This window comes from Oratosquilla oratoria, chromosome 10 (genome assembly GCF_046742065.1).
Source record: "Oratosquilla oratoria isolate Oo_2021 chromosome 10, ASM4674206v1, whole genome shotgun sequence".
Taxonomy (NCBI): Eukaryota; Metazoa; Arthropoda; class Malacostraca; order Stomatopoda; family Squillidae; genus Oratosquilla; species Oratosquilla oratoria.
The window spans coordinates 54,989,328-55,009,280 of record NC_134786.1 but is presented as its reverse complement, the minus strand read 5'-3'; the positions used below and the strand labels follow the sequence as shown (position 1 = coordinate 55,009,280).

Sequence of the window (19,953 nt, the reverse complement as noted above, 5' to 3'; positions counted from 1 at the left end):
AAATTCCCATGAGACCTCCAACAAAAATGCAAAATATCCACAAAAAATCCCACAGATATTAAGGTGTAAAAGTCCTCCCACAAAACATTCCATGTGAGCAAATTTCTCCCACAAAACGGCATTCCTGCTTTCTCTACAGTTCCGTACTCTTGTATTTTGAACAAGGGTAATCAGAGTATTCAATATCGTCAGAGTAAATATTTATTTACACAATCAAATTATTACAAAACAAAACAATAGTCATCGTAGATATTATTGAAGTTTGCCGTGCACCCGCTAGATGGCATAAGTGGCGCCTCAACGACGCCGAATGATGGCCGTGTTTGGTCAAGCTTTCCTACCTTTGTAGTTAATGGGCTGCTGTAATCGAGGGAATCAAAGACTATAAAAGAAAGACAGGAAGGGTTCGTAAGGTGTTTAGCAAAAATATGTAGCCAGAATTAATGCCAAATACCGCTAGACTATTGGGGTTTTAACGCCATCTATTGAGCGGTTGAAAAATTAAAATCGAAGCGATAGCTATTGTTGCCATTTTATTGTATTTTATATATTTTTAGAATTATATATTGATTGATATTTTCGCCCTTGTATATGATTATTATTTTAGTTCAATACTTTTTTTTTTACTTCATTTGTAACCATTACTGTGCAAATAGTATTTGCTTTCACATACTTGACATTTGACAATATCTCGTATATATGATATCTTTCATACCTCTGAATTTTTCATAAAATATAAAGAAAAAATTATAATATATACACACACACATATATATATATATACATACGCACACACACACATAATATATATATATATATATATATCTTATTTGATTTATATACATATGAATTTCTTTATCATTTGTCTTCATGGGTATTATATGTGGTAATATGGGCAAATGAAAGCTTAGGTTTTATTTCATAATTTTATTAATTCCAAAGAACACCTACCAGAACAATTTCTATTCTTATCACATTATCACATTTATGCCAAGAGTGTGAAGCAGGTCTATAAAACATCTATATAACTGTGGACTCAATTGTGGTACTAATATCTGTTGTTGCAATTTGACATATGTTGCTTACTTTTTATGATTTACAGGTCTTATAGAATTATGCAATGCTAATAAATGGTCGGTACTAACCAAAGTTCTCATCCAATGAACTTGGCAAGATTTCCATTTCAATTTGCTGGTGATGCAAAGTACTTGCAAAGTACTTGCAGTATCCAAGTGCTGGTCAATATCTGTAAAATAATATATGTGATGTTTTGTAGTTATAAACAGATAATGTATGTAAGGTATCTATGCTCAGAATTTAGTTTGTAATTTCAAGTTGAAATATGTTTTGTGCAAATACAAAAAATAGCTAATGGCAATGAAAGAATATTCTAAATAATGTTAAACTTTAAAGTAATACAGAAATATATAATATATAGAGACAACTAATGTTTTGTTTCAAATGCAATGTGCTAATAAAATAAAGTCATTTCAATTAATCTTAGAACTGTACTATACTATTTACACATTGATCAAGCACTTACCTGCATCCATACTGGTTATTTCTGGCTCATATGGGTGTGCTGGATCTGATAGATAATATAACGCATAATGAAAATCATTACTTCTTACCAAACAATGTTAATTATTGTAATCTTATGATAATGTATATATAAAACTGCATTGACTCACTCAGCAGGCAAATTTTGATCTGGGTATGCATTGGGGCACAAACGGGTTGATGATGCATATTGCCGTTGAGAAAAATTATGGCTACATATCCTTTGACTTTTATTTGTGTAGTTGTTTTCTTCCTTAATGTCGATATACCGGTTACTTGTATCCACTTTGAACATCTATCAAAAAAGAAGAGAATGTTGATTTACAATTTTACTTAATGAATAAAATGACACTTATATGTCTATAATACTTAATGTTGGCAGTACAATATACACTTACCTTTGTGGTTCTTTAGGAAACCGATGGTACATGAACTCAGGATGAGAACTTTTGGACCGTTTGAACCAACCATGTGTTCCAAGTGACATATGGCTGAAATGTAAACATGCAGACGATCCAAAAAGCCCGCTAATTCTTTCCGAATAAAGCACAGCGATCTCTAGCGTTGGTTGAAGTAACTAAACTCATGAGTAATCAGTTAGGCTATTTACACCTTTTTCGTGCCTTCCAGTCTTTCGTATATAGTCTTTGGAGGGAATAGTTGTGCAAAACACAGAGCACGGAACACTGGAGAAAGCTACGGAATTCGAGTGTGAGACGTGGCCACGGTCAGTGGGTAGTGGCGTTTCGCTTTGAGGAGTGAAGTGCAAGGGGGACAACGAACGTGAAACGGCTTAAGAGTAACCTGAATTCGGGTAACAGCTCGAAGGACCAGGTTGCAAAGTGAAACGTGACGAAAATTGAAAGAAATAGATAAAGAATATTCTCTAGAATCTGACAGGCATTGGAATTGGCCATCATTGTCACTGCGATCACTCGGAGAAGCCAAATTAGAGCTACGCAACAAGTGAAAAAAATTACTGGGAACTGGTCAAAACTCTCTTCGACATTGCTCGCTAAGATGTAAGTATTCTTTATGATAAGTTAGAACAAGTTAGTCTTAACTGGGAAAGATATGACCGGCAAGTCTGAAAAGTTGAATTCCACGGCAACAGCTCCTGCTGATTGGCTGGAATTCTTGACATAGAAAGAGATTCTTTTATTTGATCCACTGAGGTACCTGACCTGATAAGATTTACGTCGGCCCCCCTCGCAAGGAAATTATGGGAAATGCATAACACTTGAAAATTAATTCAACTATCTATTTTCACTATATGATCAGGCTTTGGTTTCCATAGACAAACTAGTGTCGATAATTCATTTTATTGTCTTTGGTGCGGGAGGAGCTGTTGGAGAAATGCAGTTTGCGGATAGCCTCTGTACTCCGTAGTACCGCAATTCTGGACTAGTGCCGGGTTCTATACTCGAGACCAAAAGCACCCAGGACCGCTACATCCATGACTTCAGAAAACCCATTTTAGGGCTGTCGTCTCCCTTAACCTAACTGAAGGTTCAATGAAAAAACCTGTACTAACGTGCATAGGAACTTTAAACTCGTTCTAGATGAGAACCTCGAGTTGCCAACAAGCACTTGGCCACTGAAACAAAGACGTGTACTAAAACTGATGAATGGTCAGCTGATGGTGTTCATGTATGCCCTAGTGTGGGCAGTCCCCTTTCCTTTCCTTAACCCCCTCCCCGACGTTATATTACTCTCCTCGCCCTCTTCTGCTCCCCCTATCTCACCACACCCTCTCTAGTTCCCAACATTTTCACCCCCTTAAACCCCCATTTCTCCTTCTGTTATTCCCTCCTCCCCCTCTCCTAACTTCTCAAGTCTCGCCTTCTACCCCCTGCCTCTCCTCCCACCCCCGCCTCCCCCTCTCTTGCCTCCTTCCCTCCCCTCTCTCTCGCCCCCTTCCCTCCCCTCTCTCTGGTCCCCTTCCCTCCCCTCTCTCTGGTCCCCTTCCCTCCCCGCTCTTCTCTGCACTCTCCCTCCTCTCCTGTCTTTATTACTCTGTACATCCGCTCCCTCTCCATCACTTACGTTGTCCTCCACATTATCCCTTCCCCTGTCCTCTCCCTCTCAAACCCTCCCCCCTCTGGAACGCTACGCCTGTTTCTCCCCGCTCTGTTTAATGTGGTTTGCTACCATAACAAAGTAGAGATTAGACTATGGGTGAGTAGTTAGTACTTCTAAGTATTTTTCTGAATTAATTTAGTTTGGGGGCAGGACCGATAATATTGGGGAGAGAGAGGGAGTGGGAAATCCAGCGTAACGGACGATCATGGATGGTATATAAAACTCAGAAAGAGTGGGGCAGACACGTTTTCTTGGTTAAAGGTTAGATAATGTTGCTGATTAATCCTGAAAATAAGCCGTCCGCCATTAATTACATAAAACTCGATGAATATATTAACACTTTGTAAAGCGTATGCAAATAAAACTGTATATAAATACATTTAACAAAATAATGGCCAACTATGTACGTGATGTAATATTTACAACATACTGTACTGATTACAATAGATAAATAACAATGATTAACAATTTTATTTACAATAAAGCTATGTGCAATAAGGGGACATTGCAGAAGTGGCGGCGTGTTGCCACATACTCTTCCCCCTCTGTAAACCCCCCCCCCCCCTCTGGAACACTCGGCCTGTCCATCCCCGCTCTACTCCTCCCCTATTCTGCCCCTCCCCCCCTCTGCCCCTCTGCCCCTCCCCCCTCTGCCCCTCCCCCTGTCCTCCCCCTATTTGCCCCTCCCGCTGTCTTCCCCAGCTCTGCCCCTCCCATCTGTCTTCCCCAGCTCTGCCTTTCCCCCTGTCCTCCCCAACTCTACCCTTCCCCCTGTCCTCCCCAACTCTACCCTTCCCCCTGTCCTCCCCAACTCTACCCTTCCCCCTGCCCTCCCCAACTCTACCCTTCCCCCTGTCCTCCCCAACTCTACCCTTCCCCCTGTCCTCCCCAACTCTACCCTTCCCCCTGTCCTTGCCAACTCTACCCTTCCCTCTGTCCTCTCCAACTCTACCCTTCCCCCTGTCCTCCCCAACTCTACCCTTCCCCCTGTCCTCCCCAACTCTACCTTTCCCCCTGTCCTCCCCAACTCTACCCTTCCCCCTGTCCTCCCCAACTGTACCCTTCCCCTTGTCCTCCCCAACTCTACCAATCCCCCTGTCCTCCCCAACTCTACCCTTCCCCCTGTCCTCCCCAACTCTACCCTTCCCCCTGTCCTCCCCAACTCTACCCTTCCCCCTGTCCTCCCCAACTCTACCCTTCCCCCTGTCCTCCCCAACTCTACCCTTCCCCCTGTCCTCCCCAACTCTACCCTTCCCCCTGCCCTCCCCAACTCTACCCTTCCCCCTGTCCTCCCCAACTCTACCCTTCCCCCTGTCCTTCCCAACTCTACCCTTCCCCCTGTCCTTCCCAACTCTACCCTTCCCTCTGTCCTCCCCAACTCTACCCTTCCCCCTGTCCTCCCCAACTCTACCCTTCCCCCTCTCCTCCCCAACTCTACCCTTCCCCCTGTCCTCCCCAACTCTACCTTTCCCCCTCTCCTCCCCACATCTTACCTTCGCCCTGTCCTCCCCAACTCTACCATTCCCCCTGTCCTCCCCAACTCTACCCTTCCCCCTGTCCTCCCCAACTCTACCCTTCCCCCTGTCCTCCCCAACTCTACCCTTCCCCCTGTCCTCCCCAACTCTACCAATCCCCCTCTCCTCCCCAACTCTCCCCCTCCCCCTCTCCTCCCCAACTCTACCCTTCCCCCTGTCCTCCCCAACTCTACCCTTCCCCCTGTCCTCCCCAACTCTACCCTTCCCCCTGTCCTCCCCAACTCTACCCTTCCCCCTGTCCTCCCCAAATCTACCCTTCCCCCTGTCCTCCCCAACTCTACCTTTCCCACTGTCCTCCCCAACTCTACCCTATCCTCCCCAACTCTACCCTATCCTCCCCAACTCTACCCTATCCTCATATCCTCCCCAGCTCTACTCCATCCCCTTGTCCTCTCTATACTCTCCACTGTCCATGTGTTCTTAACACATCTCTAGGTGCTCCCCTCTCCCCCCTCACCCTCCCTCTCCCCCCTCCCCCCTCCCCTCTCCCCCCTCCCCTCTCCCCCTCCCCTCTCCCCCCATCCTCTCCCTCTCCCCCCACCCTCTCCCCCTCCCCTCTCCCCCTCCCCTCTCCCCCTCCCCTCTCCCCCTCCCCTCTCCCCCCTCCCCTCTCCCTCTCCCCTCTCACCCCTCCCCCCTCCCCTCTCACCCCACCCCTCTCACCTCTCCCCCCTCCCCTCTCACCCCACCCCTCTCCCCCCTCATCTCCTCTGCCCCTTTGTCATCTCTATTGCAAACAACTACTTTTGCAGGATGCGTGAGGAAGACCTGGATATCGATGCATTGCTGACCCCTGGGGGAGGGCCCGCCGCTCCCCCTCCTACTTCAGGATTCCCGGGGGCCAGTGAGCAACTGGCCCATCTTTCGCCCCCTCCCCCGCGCTTGACGAACCCCAAGGGGAACCTCCCTGTTACTGGTAAGTTGAACTACGACGCGTTTACTCAACTATGATGCCAGGTAAGATGCGCATCACCCGCCAGTGGTTGTGGTAGTAAGCTAAAAATCGTGCCGAGCATAACTTGCCTTCAGAACCATTGCCAGCTGCTCTAGGGCCCTTTCCAGTTGCTGAAACTTGAGACGACAATTGATACTGTATAGATATAGACAAATAAAGGTAGAAGAAATGAGAAATATAAGAATGGTAGATTAGTTTTTCAACCCAGTTTCTCGCCTCCCTCCCTCCCTCCCCGTGTCAGAACTTTGCTTGCAAGCGATTGCCTTTAATTAAATAAAACTGACTTGTGTAGTGCCCTATCACTCGTGCCACTCGTTCTAATCATCACCACCTTCTCCAATCACCGTAGGAGTGGGCCGTTTAGGTGGAGCACCTGAAGGTTCCTTCCCGAAAGGCTTGGGTGGTCTTCCTTCTGCAAGTGTCTTCCCCGGTAGCAACAGCGAGGGTGTCGGCAACCCCGGCACTCTACCCGGCACTCCCCACCCGCATATGGCCGACCCTAAACTCCACTACATACCTCAAAGTGGAGGTGCGACACAAGGTATACTTCAACCTCTGCGAATTATTCTCGAGGAGAATGTGCAGCCACCCAACCCCCCAGCGCTGGCATCCTTCGACAATGGTGGCACTGTCCTCCACGGCGGTGCCCCTTTACCCGAGGACTACTCCTTCCTCGCCTTCCCTAAAGCGATCCAGCCTACGGGTAGGCACCCATCCATCCACCACGAGAATCCTCCAAGCACCCAGCCCATCATATTCAACCCCGTTCCTTCGACCCACCCTGTATATACGTACCCGGTGAACCTCACACCATCCTTCAGAGCCAATCCTACTCCAACGTTTCCCATCACCCTTACCCCCGCCCACTCCTCCCCATCGGTACTTCCTCTTCCCCAGCCTTCCCTCTTGAGCTTCTCTCTCCCCACGAACCTAAACACCCTGACCTCTGGGGGAGAACCTTCCTACTCCAACGTCCATCGCCCCATCAGTAACACTTCGGCCTCCGTAACACCCCTCCTCCCCACACCCTACCAACCCACCCTCACCCCGTCCTGCCACTCCCCCAGGGCACGGCCCCGTGTGCCTCGGGCCACGCCACTCAAGACGCCCGTGGAGGCCCTCAGGTTCATTTCCGGCTCCCCTTCGGCGTTGTCGTCGTCACCTCCGCTGGTGCCGTCGCAGCTTTCGTACCCTCCGCCGCCCCAACTGCCGTCCCACAGGATCCTGAAGCAGAGTCTCTCTCCGGGTTTCGTCTACAACGTACCCTCGCAGGAGCCTCCGCCGCCGTACGCGTACGAGGAGAGTCCTCGCGTACCACAGTGGTACCTGGACGAGAACACCCCTTTACTTGGAAGGTAACTATTTATATACTTACATTTCTACTGTTATTTACTTTGGAGTAAAATTGTCCCACGTTTTATTTTTCTTCCTCTCCTAAATCGAATACTGAAAAATTTGATACTTTGAAATGGATGTAATTGAGGGTTACAGATAAGTCTATTAAAAGAAGCGCTTGTTACAGCTTTGAAGTACACAGTCGTGGTGCACGTATCCACCGGATCTTCCCATCTATTCCCATGTGTGTGTACCACGAACTATGTACTTGATAAAGCTGTAACAAGCAAAACGTTGTACTAATGAGGGCTTCGTCCTCACGTTGCGACTTTGATAAATGTGGTTGTCTTGACTGCACACAAGCGATGCTGAATAAATCCTTCTGTTCTTGTTTTTTGTTTTTTTTACTGTTGTACTTTAAGAATTTTATTTTCAGCATACTGCTTTTTGCCCCTCGACCCCCCCCCCCACACATTTGTTCCTTAGTCATATAGTCAGAACAGCGTCTTACAAACTGTATATGCTGAGTAGGTTAAAATCACTAGGAACACCTACATCTGAGCTACAGGAGGTCTACAAAACTTTCATACTCCCCACCCTCATGTACGCCTCACCAGCCTGGTGCAGCTCACTCACCCTCACACAGAGACAAAAGCTGGAGAGGGTACAAAAGAGAGCGTGCAGGATCATCCTGGGCGTGGAGTACAGCAGCTACGACCATGCTCTTACCACCCTTACTCTATCTAGGGTGTCCCAGCAGCACGGGGAGGCACTAAGGAAATTTGGGGAAAGCCTGCTTTCCCACCCTAGACACCGTCACCTCCTCCCTCCTGATGCTCCACCAACTCGCCACGCCACTAGACACATAAATAGACTCATACCAATCAAAGCGCCAAGGACAGACCGCTACAAAAACAGTGCTATCCCATCTATTGTGCACATAATTAACTCATTGTAAAATTGCTCCATGTATATATTCCAAGTTTTATATCTTTAATCAACTTTTCCAATGTATTATTGTCAGTGTACCACTGTAATAGAAATAAACCTTTTATTATTATTATTATTATTTTATTATTTTAGTGTCAAAAATCCCTCCCGCAACTGCTCTACACGTGTTCCCACAGATCCTGTCACTCCCACGTGGACTCCTACGGAGGTGTCTACTGCAGCGACGCCCCCGGGAAGAACCCCGGTGGGAGGGAGCAGAGCGTGTGCACCCCCTGTGGTAAGCGTCGGTTCTCTCGCCACCAGGTGCTGGCGCTCGTGTCGATGCTCATCATGGACTTTGCGTCCTTCGCTGCTATGTCCATCTTGGCGCCCTTCTTCCCACAGCTGGTGAGTGGTTGATGCCCCATCTGTCTTTATCCAAGAACTTTTTTCCCCTCATAAAGGAAGTAGCCAAGTCAAAAGAACGTACCTACTCCCACCCATTCCACTCTCATCCACCACCCTTTCCCCCCTCCCATCTTAGCTCCTCATGGCTGACGGGTCATCGCTGTATCCCGCCCATTGCCCTGGCGCAGAAGTAATGTAGAAAGTCACAGTTGCTACATTGCTTCTGACCCATACACGCTGAATAAAATCTCACTGGATCAAGCTCTTCCCTAGTTTTCTCTATATCTAGTCAACCCCCTACCCTTACAAGACCATAAAAACATAAAAATGGAGGAGACGGCAAGACACCACAAGACCTAAACTAGGCAGTTCCATGTCCATTACAACCATAAAGTTTTCATCATTTCTCAAACCAACCAATAATTTCAGCACTCACTACTAAGTCCATTCCATTCGTTAACCACTTTATTGTTGATCCAGTTCTTGCCTATTTCCTTGACTCTAAATTTATTCAATTTAAGCCCATTGCTGCGAGTCCTGCCCTGATATCTTAATACAAGTCCCATTTCCTCTTTAGCCCCAAGGTGGTCAGCCTTCCCCTCAATCAAAATTTCTTGCGCATCTGCTAGCGTGCATGCCCATCAATTGGACAGTTATATAATCTTCGTATTGTATAATTTTGTGTATTTATTATTGTTTCTCATTAATTTTTTCCTTCGTCAGATTGAGGAGCGTGGCCTGAGCCGGACTGTGGACGGAGTAATCTTCAGCGTCTACGCCGGCGTCGTCACAGTCGCCTCGCCAATCCTCGGACGAATAGTGAGTTGCTAATCTTACCTTAATCAAACGATCAACCATTTCGAGTCCACTGCTGAACAAAGGCCTCTCTCGCACCATTCCATAACTCTCACGACTGTACCAACCTCTGCCACGTCACTCCTGCCAACTTCTCTATCTCGTCTCTCCACCCTCTGGTCTCCCTCTCGCACGCTTCCCATCTCGCGGCATCCACTCTGTAACACCATCGCCCATTATTCTCTCGTGCTAGCTTACCTACCCAATTCCATTTCCATTTCTCTATATAGTCTCCACAAATCTAGTTTAAATGCCTATTGATTATTAAATTATAAAAAAAAAATTAAAATGCCTATTAATTCCTATTAATTATATAATTTTTTTGTATACTCTCGTGAACTCAAGCTCGGCTACGTATGATTTTTTAAACTTATTTTTATGGTTAATATTAAACTCGTTTCGGGAATTTTCCATTTTGGATTAGCTCTTTTTGAAACTGGGAACTAAACTTGTTCGACCATTATTTTACATAGTCGAGACAATAAACACTACTCGGGGAATATACGGATGAAATCACAAATGTAGGATATCTATAATATAAATATGAAGATAAAAAATACATATAAACATACATAGAAATTTAGATATAGAAATGAATATAAATATAAAATACAGATGAAGCCACAGGTGTAGGGAATCTTAAAGAGAATAAACTAAATTAAGAATAAAAAAATTATAGAACAGGATTAACTGAAAACTACGAAAGTCTTCGGAAAAGTAAATGATACCCCTCCCCTCCCATAGACACCCTCACGTCCTGTTTTATCTATTCATTCATCTTGTTGACTAATTTATATATTAATCTATATATTCATTCATTTGTTTATTCATCTATTAGTTTATTTATTTACTGTTTTTATTCGTTTGTTTTATTTATTTATTCGTTTGTTTATTAATTTATACATATCTATTTATTAGATTATCTATACTTTTTATATTTCTATACTTTCGCATTTTTTCTTTTCCCCATCAGCTCCCTAAGTGCTCTCCGTTCAGCATCTACATCGGTGGGATCTTCACCACGGCCTGCAGTAACATATGCTTCGGGTGAGTCCTGGCGTTGCGCGTCGTGTGTTGTGGGGTTGCGCGTCGTGTGTTGTGGTATTGCGCGTCGTGTGGTGTTGAGCGTCGTGTGTTGTGGTGTTGCGCGTCGTGTGTTGTGGCATTGCGCGTCGTGTGTTGTACTGCGCGTCGTGTGTTGTGGTGTTGAGCGTCGTGTGTTGTACTGCGCGTCGTGTGTTGTGGTGTTGAGCGTCGTGTGTTGTGGTGTGGCGCGTCGTGTGTAGTGGTGTTGAGCGTCGTGTGTAGTGGTGTTGAGCGTCGTGTGTAGTGGTGTTGAGCGTCGTGTGTTGTGGTGTTGAGCGTCGTGTGTAGTGGTGTTGAGCGTCGTGTGTTGTGGTGTTGAGCGTCGTGTGTTGTGGTGTTGAGCGTCGTGTGTTGTGGTGTTGAGCGTCGTGTGTTGTGGTGTGGCGCGTCGTGTGTTGTGGTGTGGCGCGTCGTGTGTTGTGGTGTTGAGCGTCGTGTGTTGTGGTGTTGAGCGTCGTGTGTTGTGGTGTTGAGCGTCGTGTGTTGTGGTACTGCGCGTCGTGTGTAGTGGTGTTGAGCGTAGTGTGTTGTGGTGTGGCGCGTCGTGTGTTGTGGTGTTGAGCGTCGTGTGTTGTGGCGTTGAGCGTCGTGTGTTGTGGTGTTGAGCGTCGTGTGTTGTGGTGTTGAGCGTCGTGTGTTGTGGTGTTGAGCGTCGTGTGTTGTGGTGTTGAGCGTCGTGTGTTGTGGTGTTGAGCGTCGTGTGTTGTGGTGTTGCGCGTCGTGTTTTGTGGTGTTGCGCGTGGCGCGTTGTGATGTTGCGCGTGGTGTGGTGTTGCGCGTGGTGTGGTGTTGCGCGTGGTGTGGCGTTGCGCGTGGTGTGGCGTTGCGCGTGGTGTGGCGTTGCGCGTGGTGTGGCGTTGCGCGTGGTGTGGTGTTGCGCGTGGTGTTGGCACCGAGACACTTCTAAGCGCATTTCATCGCCCACCCTTAACCCCTTTGCTGCTGCCTTCAATTTTGATGGCCAAGCCTTTAAGAAATCGTACCAAAATAAATTTTTTTTTAGATAAATTCATAAATAAAGAATAAATGATAATAGTAATCTCAATCTTTATAGATAAATAAAGAATATATGATAAAATCCCTTCTCTATTAACCCTTTGCCAATCGAAGGGTTAACATGTATCTGAATAAAATCGCCTGGCGGCTCCCCGAGTAAGAGAGACCTGTACCACCTGGTACGAAAGGGGAAGGGGAGTGAAGCCTTTCAATACGATGGTCCATTTCGTGGGGCGGGAGTTCAACGAGAACCTGTTTCAAGTCGAAGGCATTTCATCACCACGTACTCCACTCTCATTTACTACCACTCCCTCTTCTCTTGGCTCCTCATGGATGAGGGGTCATCCCTGCATCTCGCCCACTGCCCTGGATCAGAAGCAATGCAACAAGACGCAGCACATCCGCAGAAAGAGAGAAAACGGAGAAATCTCTTCAGGCTGCGTCAAAATATCCTTCACACATACTCCCTCACCCCCATCCCTCACCCACTCCTTTCCATGCATCACGGCATCATCTTTACACAATATTCTCCACTCATCCCTATTTTCTGTTTTCTCCCTTCCTCAACAGATACCCCTCTCTCCCAATGCCCCCTTTCCCCCATCCATCCATCTCATCCTTGGTCGCCCCCTCATGTTCACTCCCTCATGTTGTCAAAAAAAAAAAAAAAAAAAAATTGCCTAATCTGACCTCGTCGACTCCTCCGTCAGGTTGATACCGAGTATCGAAGCGACGGAGTTTCTGGTGGTGGCGGCCATCACCTTAAGGGCGCTGACCGCTCTTGGGGCCGCGGCTTTCCTCACGGTCATCTACACCGTCGTCCCGGCTCTCTTCCCAGGTGCTATGAACTTTGAGTTTTTTACTGGGGTTAGATTCCATTCCCCTGTTGTATCCAACTGTATTCCATTGTATTAAATATCATTCTGTTGCATTGAATTCCATTCTACTGTATTCAATTTATTTTTATTTACCTAATTCATTTTTTTTTTCAATTTTGATTCCAATTTTCAGTAAAACCCTGAAAAACTAATAAATGCAGTAGAAGACAAACTCTCCCTTCCATCGTGAGACCGTGTGAAAGACTACCTCTTTCCCCGTAAGACCTCCCTTCCCTGCGAGACGGTATAGAAGACAATTTCCTCCCTTACCCCGTGAGACTGCATGAAAGGCTTTTTCCTCCCTTACCCCGTGAGACTGCATGAAAGGCTTTTTCCTCCCTTACCCCGTGAGACTGCATGGAAGTCTTTCTCCTCCCCCCGTGAGACCGCGTGGAAGACTTTCCTCCCTACCCCGTGAGACCGCATGGAAGACTATTTCCTCTCTACCCCGTGAGACCGCATGGATTTTTTTTCTTCCCCCGTGAGACCACGTGGAAAACCATTTCCTTCCTTTTCCGTGAGATCGTATGTGAGATTTTTTTTCATCCTTCCCCGTGAGACCGTATGGAAGAACTTTTACTCCTTTCCCCGTTACACCGCGTGGAAGACTACCTCCCTTCCCCCGTGAGACCGCATGGAAGACTATTTCCTCTCTTCCGCAGTGAGACCGTATGAAAGACTATTTCCTCCCTTCTCCCGTGAGACCTTGTTGAGACTTAACTCTTCCTCTTCCGGCTTGTCCAGACGATATCAGCACCGTCAATGGGATGTTAGAGACTTCGATCGGCGTCGGCATGAGCGTCGGGCCCTCCCTCGGGTCGTGGCTCTTTACGGTGAGTCTTCGGGTGGTTCCTTTTTGTGTGAAAGGTTCTTAGATGTAAGTTTCTTCGCGCGAAAGGTTCTCGGAGATGAGTTTTTTGCGTGAAAGTTTCTCGGAGGTTACGTTTCTTCGTGCGAGAGGTTCTTGGAGGTGCGTTTCTTCGCGTGAAAGGTTCTTGAAGGAAAGTTTGTGAGAGGCTCTTGGAGTTGCGTTTCTTTGTTTCTAAGGTATTTGGAGACAAGTTTCTTTGTGCGAGAGAATCATGGAGGCAAGTTTCTTCGTATGAACGGTCCTTGAAGGAATGTTCATTTGTGGAAAAAGTTCAAGCTACATTTTAGCTAAAAAGTTCTTGAATGTAGGTTAATCTACGTGTAAGAGGTATTTGATAATTTAATTAATTATATTTACGTGTTTACTTTATCCTGAATGACCTACAGGTGGGAGGCTTTGGTCTGCCTTTCTACGCCCTGGGCGGGTTCCTTCTGATGCTGCTACCCCTCAACTGTTTCATGTTTCCTAATACCGGTAAGTCTGCACCTAGTGCTGCTTTAGTTCTCAGCCGTATACCAGTCCCTTTATACAGAGTCACGACAACTCCGCAGAAAATCCACAAAATGGCGGTGTGTCCGGAGTTGTCGCAATTCTCTGTATTAAAGGACCGTTAGTCCATCCGAGCGTTTAACAACTCGACACGTTCAGTGAACAAACACAAAAGGTTCAAAGAATCAAGAGCAAGAACAAAACGTAAGCGCTTGCGAAGATGATTTGGCAACAAAATGGCTTCGCGGGTCACGTGTTGTCTATGGTATAGCCACGTCACAACTCTGTATAAAGGGACTCAACCGTATACTGTTCCAGCTGGCCTGGAAAGTGTTAGTTTCATAGCAACACTCATTCGGCCGGATATTGCCATAAAGCTAGTCTAACCTTTCTAACCTGCTGAAATGGCCCAGCGATATCCTAATTATTCTTAGACACCTGAAGAGAATGGACCCTTACCTTACACTAGTTCCTCGTGTTGGAATGTTACTAAAGTTAATTTGTTGAGCGCCTTCCTGTCCTCAGATGATTGCAAGTCCTCTGAGAACGGCAAGTACGAGGTGTCCCTCATGACGGTGTTACGAGACCCTGTCTTCGTCCTCATCTTGGTCATTTTGGCCGCCACGGCCATGTGCAACGGAATGCTCTACCCGACCCTTCAACCTCACATGGACGAGGTAAGTGGCGCGAGGTTGGCAAGGTTCTTTCTAGACGACCACATGAATCCTGTCTCCTTGTTTCTGCACATTTCTTATTCACAAGACTAATTCCTGTCAATACACATACTCGCAAACGAGTTGAACAAAATAACGAAATGAATACGCGATTAAGATTGATAAAAATAACATTGGGGCGGGTGATGTAACGTTGATGCGCTCTTGTATTCGACCAAACATTGGGTACTCTCCTTGTTCTCCCCCTAAACCAGCTCGGCGTAAGTATCCAGCGCGTCGGCCTGGTGTACCTTCTCCTGTCCGTGGTGTACGCCGTGGCCGCGCCCCTGGTGGGGCTGGCCACGGACAAATTCAACTGCCCCTACGCCTTCCTCCTTGTCGGCCTCTTCGGCATTGCCGTCTCCCTCCTCCTCCTCGGGAACTCGCCCATCCTTCCCAACATCTCGTCTGAACTGTGAGTGGCATTTGACTAGTACTCTGTTTAAGGTTCCTTTCACACGTATTAACTTTTGGCCGTGCACCATCCACGACACGACGTGCTCTCAAATAACTACGGGTGTCTACGGACTCGTTCACACATGGTCGTGACGCGTGAAAGCGTCCATAGACAACCACGACATCTTGTCGTGGACACCGCACAGTGAAAAGTCGATACGTGGGAAACTAACTTTAGTTACTTGAAGCCTATTTCATTCTACTGTGGGCAGTCTCCAATATCGGTGGGCCATTCTTTCGAGAAACCCATGGGTAAAAGGCATGTTCTCTTCTCACAGAAGGTTTTTGTGTCTAGGCATGTGCATGTAGCAGAAAGGCACTGGATAGCCAACGTTTTGTCTAACAGGGCGCAATCATACGTAGTGGTTACGTATGAGGCTTTCTTACCAGCACACTGCGGGGATTCAAACACGGGCTACTCGTGCCGCGCGCGTGAAGCGGGAGGGTTGCCCCCGAACCACACAGGGTTTACGCATGTGCGACTATGTATGTATGTATGTATCACTACTGTCACTATTGGTTCCTTCCCTCAGGTTGGTCCGACAGGACGTGGCCGCCATCGTGGTGCTGGCCATATCCAGCGGATTGTCCATCGTCCCGACCTACGCAGCTATGCTCGACATCGCCGTCAGGTAGGTCTTGATCCACATCGCCGTCAGGTAGGTCTTGATCCACATCGCCGTCAGGTAGGTCTTGATCCACATCGCCGTTAGGCAGGTCCTGGTCCACATCGCCATCAGGCAGGTCCTGGTCCACATCGCCATCAGGCAGGTCCTGGTCCACATCGCCGTCAGGTAGATTCAGGTCCACATCGCCGTCAGGCAGGTCCTGGTCCACATCGCCATTAGGGAGGTCCTCGTTCACATCACTGTCTGGTAGGTCCTGGTCTACATCACTGGTGTAGATTTGTAGTTGGGATCTACATTAGTTGTTGGCAAGACAAACGAGGTGAAGTTGTGTTTGCTTTAATCTGTTTTCTCCCTTTTATAATCATAGAGCAACCTCCGAGCAAAACTCGAGGGTTGCCAAATCCTATTTACACGGTATAATTTGGCTGTTGCCATTACACACTATAATATAGAATTTTTCCTTATATCTACATGTACAATGCATGAACTGAATCTGGACTCTAAGTATCAATACATGGGATATTTACACAAGATTTACAGAAGATAGAGAACACAAAAGAAATATGTGATAATGAAATAGTGTTGACGCAATTGATTTGGTAAGATGGCAATGACAAATGAGAAGTGTCTATTGTTTTGCCAGGTGTTTGGGTGTAGAAAGAAGTGCCTGGCTTCTCTGGTCACTGTCAGATCTAATAACTTGGAGGTTCCCTTGGGAGACGGGTCCGAGCACAAAAAGAGGGTCCTTTGAAAGTTCTCTAAAGACGACGGAGTTCTGTCATTCGACGTTAACCTGTCTGGTCCACGTCGTCGCCAGGCAGGTCCTGGTCCACTTCGCCGCAGGGCAGGTCCTGGTACACGTCGCAGCCGGACAGGTCTTGGTCCACGTCGCAGCCGGACAGGTGTTGGTCCACGTCACAGCCGGGCAGGTCCTGGTCCACGTCGCCGTCGGGAAGGTCCTGGTCCACGTCGCCGCCGGGCAGGTCCTGGTCCACGTCACCTCTAGACAGGTCCTGGTCCACGTCGCCGCCAGACAGGTCCTGGTCCACGTCGCCGCCGGGCAGGTCCTGGTCCACGTCACCGCCAAGCAGGTCCTTGTCCACCACGCCGCCAGGCAGGTCCTGGTGCACGTCGCCGCAGGGCAGCTCCTGGTCCACGTCGCCGCCGGGCAGGTCCTGAACCACGTCGCCGCCAGGCATGTCCTGGTCCACGTCGCCGCCAGACAGGTCCTGGTCCACGTCACCGCCACGCAGGTCCTGGTCCACGTCGCCGCCAGGCAGATCTTGGTCCACGTCACCGTCAGGGAGGTCCTTGTCCACGTCGCCGCCAGGCAGATCCTTGTCCACTACGCCACCAGGCTGGTCCTTGTCCACGACGCCGTCAAGTAAAGTCTGGTCCAAGTCGCCGTCAGGCAAGTCATGATCCGCATCGCAATCGGGTATACCTTGATCAACATCGCTGTCTGGTAGGACCCCTCCACGTCGCCGTCAGGTAGGTCCAAGTCCACATCGCCGTCAGATATGCTCTAGTTCACGTCGCTGTCAGTTATGCCTTAGTTCACGTCGCTGTCAGTTATGCCCTAGTTCACGTCGCTGTCAGTAATGCCCTAGTTCATGTCGCCGTCAGGTATGACCAAGTTAACGTCGCCGCCAGGCATGTCCTGTTCCACGTCGCCGCCGGGCAGATCCTGGTCCACGTCGCCGTCGGGCAGGTCCTGCTCCACGTCACCGTCGGGCAGGTCCTGGTAAACGTCGCCGTCGGGCAGGTTCTGGTCCACGTCGCCGTCGGGTATGCCCTAGTTCATGTCGCCGTCAGGTATGACATAGTTAACGTCGCCGCCAGGCAGGTCATGTTCCACGTCGCCGCCGGGCAGGTCCTTGTCCACGTCGCCGTCGGGCAGGTCCTTGTCCACGTCGCCGTCGGGCAGCTCCTGGTCCACGTCGCCGTCGGGCAGGTCCTGCTCCACGTCACCGTCGGGCAGGTCCTGGTAAACGTCGCCGTCGGGCAGGTTCTGGTCCACGTCGCCGTCGGGCAGGTTCTGGTCCACGTCGCCGTCGGGCAGGTCCTATTCCACGTCGCCCCCGGTCAGGTCCTGGTCCACGTCGCCGTCGGTCAGGTCCTGGTCCACGTAACCGTCGGTCAGGTCCTGGTCCACGTCCCCGTCGGTCAGGCCCTGGTCCACGTCGCCGTCGGTAGGGTCCTGGTACACGTCGCCGTCGGGCAGCTCCTGGTACACGTCGCCGTCGGGCAGCTTCTGGTACACGTCGCCGTCGGGCAGCTCCTGGTACACGTCGCCGTCGGGCAGCTCCTGGTACACGTCGCCGTCGGGCAGCTCCTGGTACACGTCGCCGTCGGGCAGCTTCTGGTACACGTCGCCGTCGGTCAGGTCCTGGTCCACGTCGCCGACGGGTAGGTCCTGGTCCACGTCGCCGCCAGGCAGATCTTTGTCCACTACGCCGCCAGGCAGTTCCTTGTCTACGGCGCCGTCAAGTAGGTCCTGGTCCAAGTCGCCGCAAGGCAAGTCATGTTCCGCATCGCAGTCAGGTATATCTTGATCCACATCGCTGTCTGGTAAGACCTGTCTACATCGCCGTCAGATAGGTCCTGGTCCACGTCGCCGCCAGGTAGGTCCTGGTCCACATCGCCGTCAGGTATGCCCTAGTTCACTTCGCCGTCAGGTATGCCCTTGTTCATGTCGCCGTCAGGTATGCGCTTGCTCACGTCGCCGCCCGGCAGGTCATGGTCCACGTCGCCGTCGGGCAGCTCCTGGTCCACGTCGGCGCCGGGCAGCTCCTGGTCCACGTCGCCGTCGGGCAGGTCCTGGTCCACGTCGCCGTCGGGCAGGTCCTGGTCCACGTCGCCGTCGGGCAGGTCCTGGTCCACGTCGCCGTCGGGCAGGTCCTGGTCCACGTCGCCGTCGGGCAGGTCCTAGTCCACGTCGCAGGCAGGAAGGTCCTGGTCCACGTCGCCGCTGGCCAGCTCCTGGTCCAAGTCGCCGTCGGGCAGGTCCTGGTCCACGTCGCCGTCGGGCAGGTCCTGGTCCACGTCGCCGCCGGGCAGGTACTGGTCCACGTCGCTGTCGGGCAGATTCTGGTCCACGTCGACATGGGCAGGTCCTGGTCCACGTCGCCGTCGGTCAAGTCCTGGTCCACGTCGCCGCCGGGCAGGTTATGGTCCACGTCGCCGCCAGGCAGGTCCTCATCCACGTCGCCGTCGGGAAGGTCCTGGTACACGTCGCCGTCGGGAAGGTCCTAGTCCACGTCGCCATAGGGCAGGTCCTGGTACACGTTGCCATAGGGCAGGTCCTGGTACACGTCGCCGTCGGGCAGGTCCAGGTCCACGTCGCCGTCGGGCAGGTCCTGGTCCACGTCGCCGTCGGGCAGGTCCTGGTCCACGTCGCCGTCGGGCAGGTCCTGGTCCACGTCGCCGTCGGGCAGGTCCTGGTCCACGTCGCCGTCGGGCAGGTCCTGGTCCACGTCGCCGTCGAGCAGGTCCTGTTTGCGTCGCCGTCGGTCAGGTCCTGCTCCCCGTCGCTGCTGGGCAGGTCTTGGTCCACGTCGCCGTCGGCAGGTTCTGGTCCACGTCGCCTTGGGGCAAGTCGGGCAGGTCTTGGTCCACGTCGCCGTCGGCAGGTTCTGGTCCACGTCGCCTTGGGGCAAGTCGGGCAGTTCCTGGTCCATGTCGCCGCCGGGCAGGTCCTGGTCCACGTCGTCGTCGGGCAGGTCCTGTTTTCGTTGCCGTCGGGCAGGTCCTGGTCCACGTCGCCGTCGGGCAGGTCCTGGTCCACGTCCCCATCGGGCAGGTCCTGGTCCCCATATTGCTGTCGGGCAAGTCCTGGTCCACGTCGCCGCCGGGCAGGTCCTGGTCCACGTCGCCGCCGGGCAGGTCCTGGACCACGTCGCCGTCGGGCAGGTCCTGGTCCACGTCACCGTCGGGCAGGTCATGGTCCACGTCCCCATCGGGCAGGTCCACGTCCACGTCCCCGTCGGGCAGGTCCTGGTCCACGTCCCCGTCGGGCAGGTCCTGGTCCACGTCCCCGTCGGGCAGGTCCTGGTCCACGTTGCCGCCGGGCAGGTCCTGGTCCACGTTGCCGCCGGGCAGGTCCTGGTCCACTTCGCCGTCGGGCAGGTCCTGGTCCACGTCACTGTCGGGCAGGTCCATGTCCACGTTGCCGT

The 19,953-nt window shown here is 50.3% G+C and overlaps 2 protein-coding genes across 2 annotated transcripts in view; one reads left to right on the top strand and one right to left on the bottom strand.

The window, feature by feature from the left end:
* Nucleotides 1-834: 834 nt before the first annotated feature.
* On the bottom strand, nucleotides 835-2,205 carry LOC143029224 (uncharacterized). Its single transcript, XM_076191823.1, has 4 exons — nucleotides 1,959-2,205; nucleotides 1,692-1,855; nucleotides 1,544-1,588; nucleotides 835-1,246 (listed from the first exon to the last, which is right to left on the bottom strand). The coding sequence occupies exons 1-4, from the start codon at nucleotides 2,045-2,047 to the stop codon at nucleotides 1,083-1,085; spliced, it is 462 nt and encodes a 153-aa protein (XP_076047938.1). The 5' UTR covers nucleotides 2,048-2,205; the 3' UTR covers nucleotides 835-1,082.
* Nucleotides 2,206-2,218: 13 nt separating this feature from the next.
* Nucleotides 2,219-19,953, top strand: part of LOC143029223 (uncharacterized) — a 39,666-nt gene continuing 21,931 nt past the window's right edge. Inside the window, exons 1-12 of the mRNA XM_076191822.1 lie at nucleotides 2,219-2,582; nucleotides 5,930-6,093; nucleotides 6,482-7,487; nucleotides 8,595-8,805; nucleotides 9,529-9,624; nucleotides 10,634-10,707; nucleotides 12,453-12,580; nucleotides 13,365-13,453; nucleotides 13,878-13,965; nucleotides 14,506-14,657; nucleotides 14,909-15,108; nucleotides 15,683-15,781. Coding sequence (XP_076047937.1) covers nucleotides 2,581-2,582; nucleotides 5,930-6,093; nucleotides 6,482-7,487; nucleotides 8,595-8,805; nucleotides 9,529-9,624; nucleotides 10,634-10,707; nucleotides 12,453-12,580; nucleotides 13,365-13,453; nucleotides 13,878-13,965; nucleotides 14,506-14,657; nucleotides 14,909-15,108; nucleotides 15,683-15,781 — 2,309 coding nt within the window. The 5' untranslated portion in view covers nucleotides 2,219-2,580. The remainder of the gene's footprint in view (nucleotides 2,583-5,929; nucleotides 6,094-6,481; nucleotides 7,488-8,594; nucleotides 8,806-9,528; nucleotides 9,625-10,633; nucleotides 10,708-12,452; nucleotides 12,581-13,364; nucleotides 13,454-13,877; nucleotides 13,966-14,505; nucleotides 14,658-14,908; nucleotides 15,109-15,682; nucleotides 15,782-19,953) is intronic.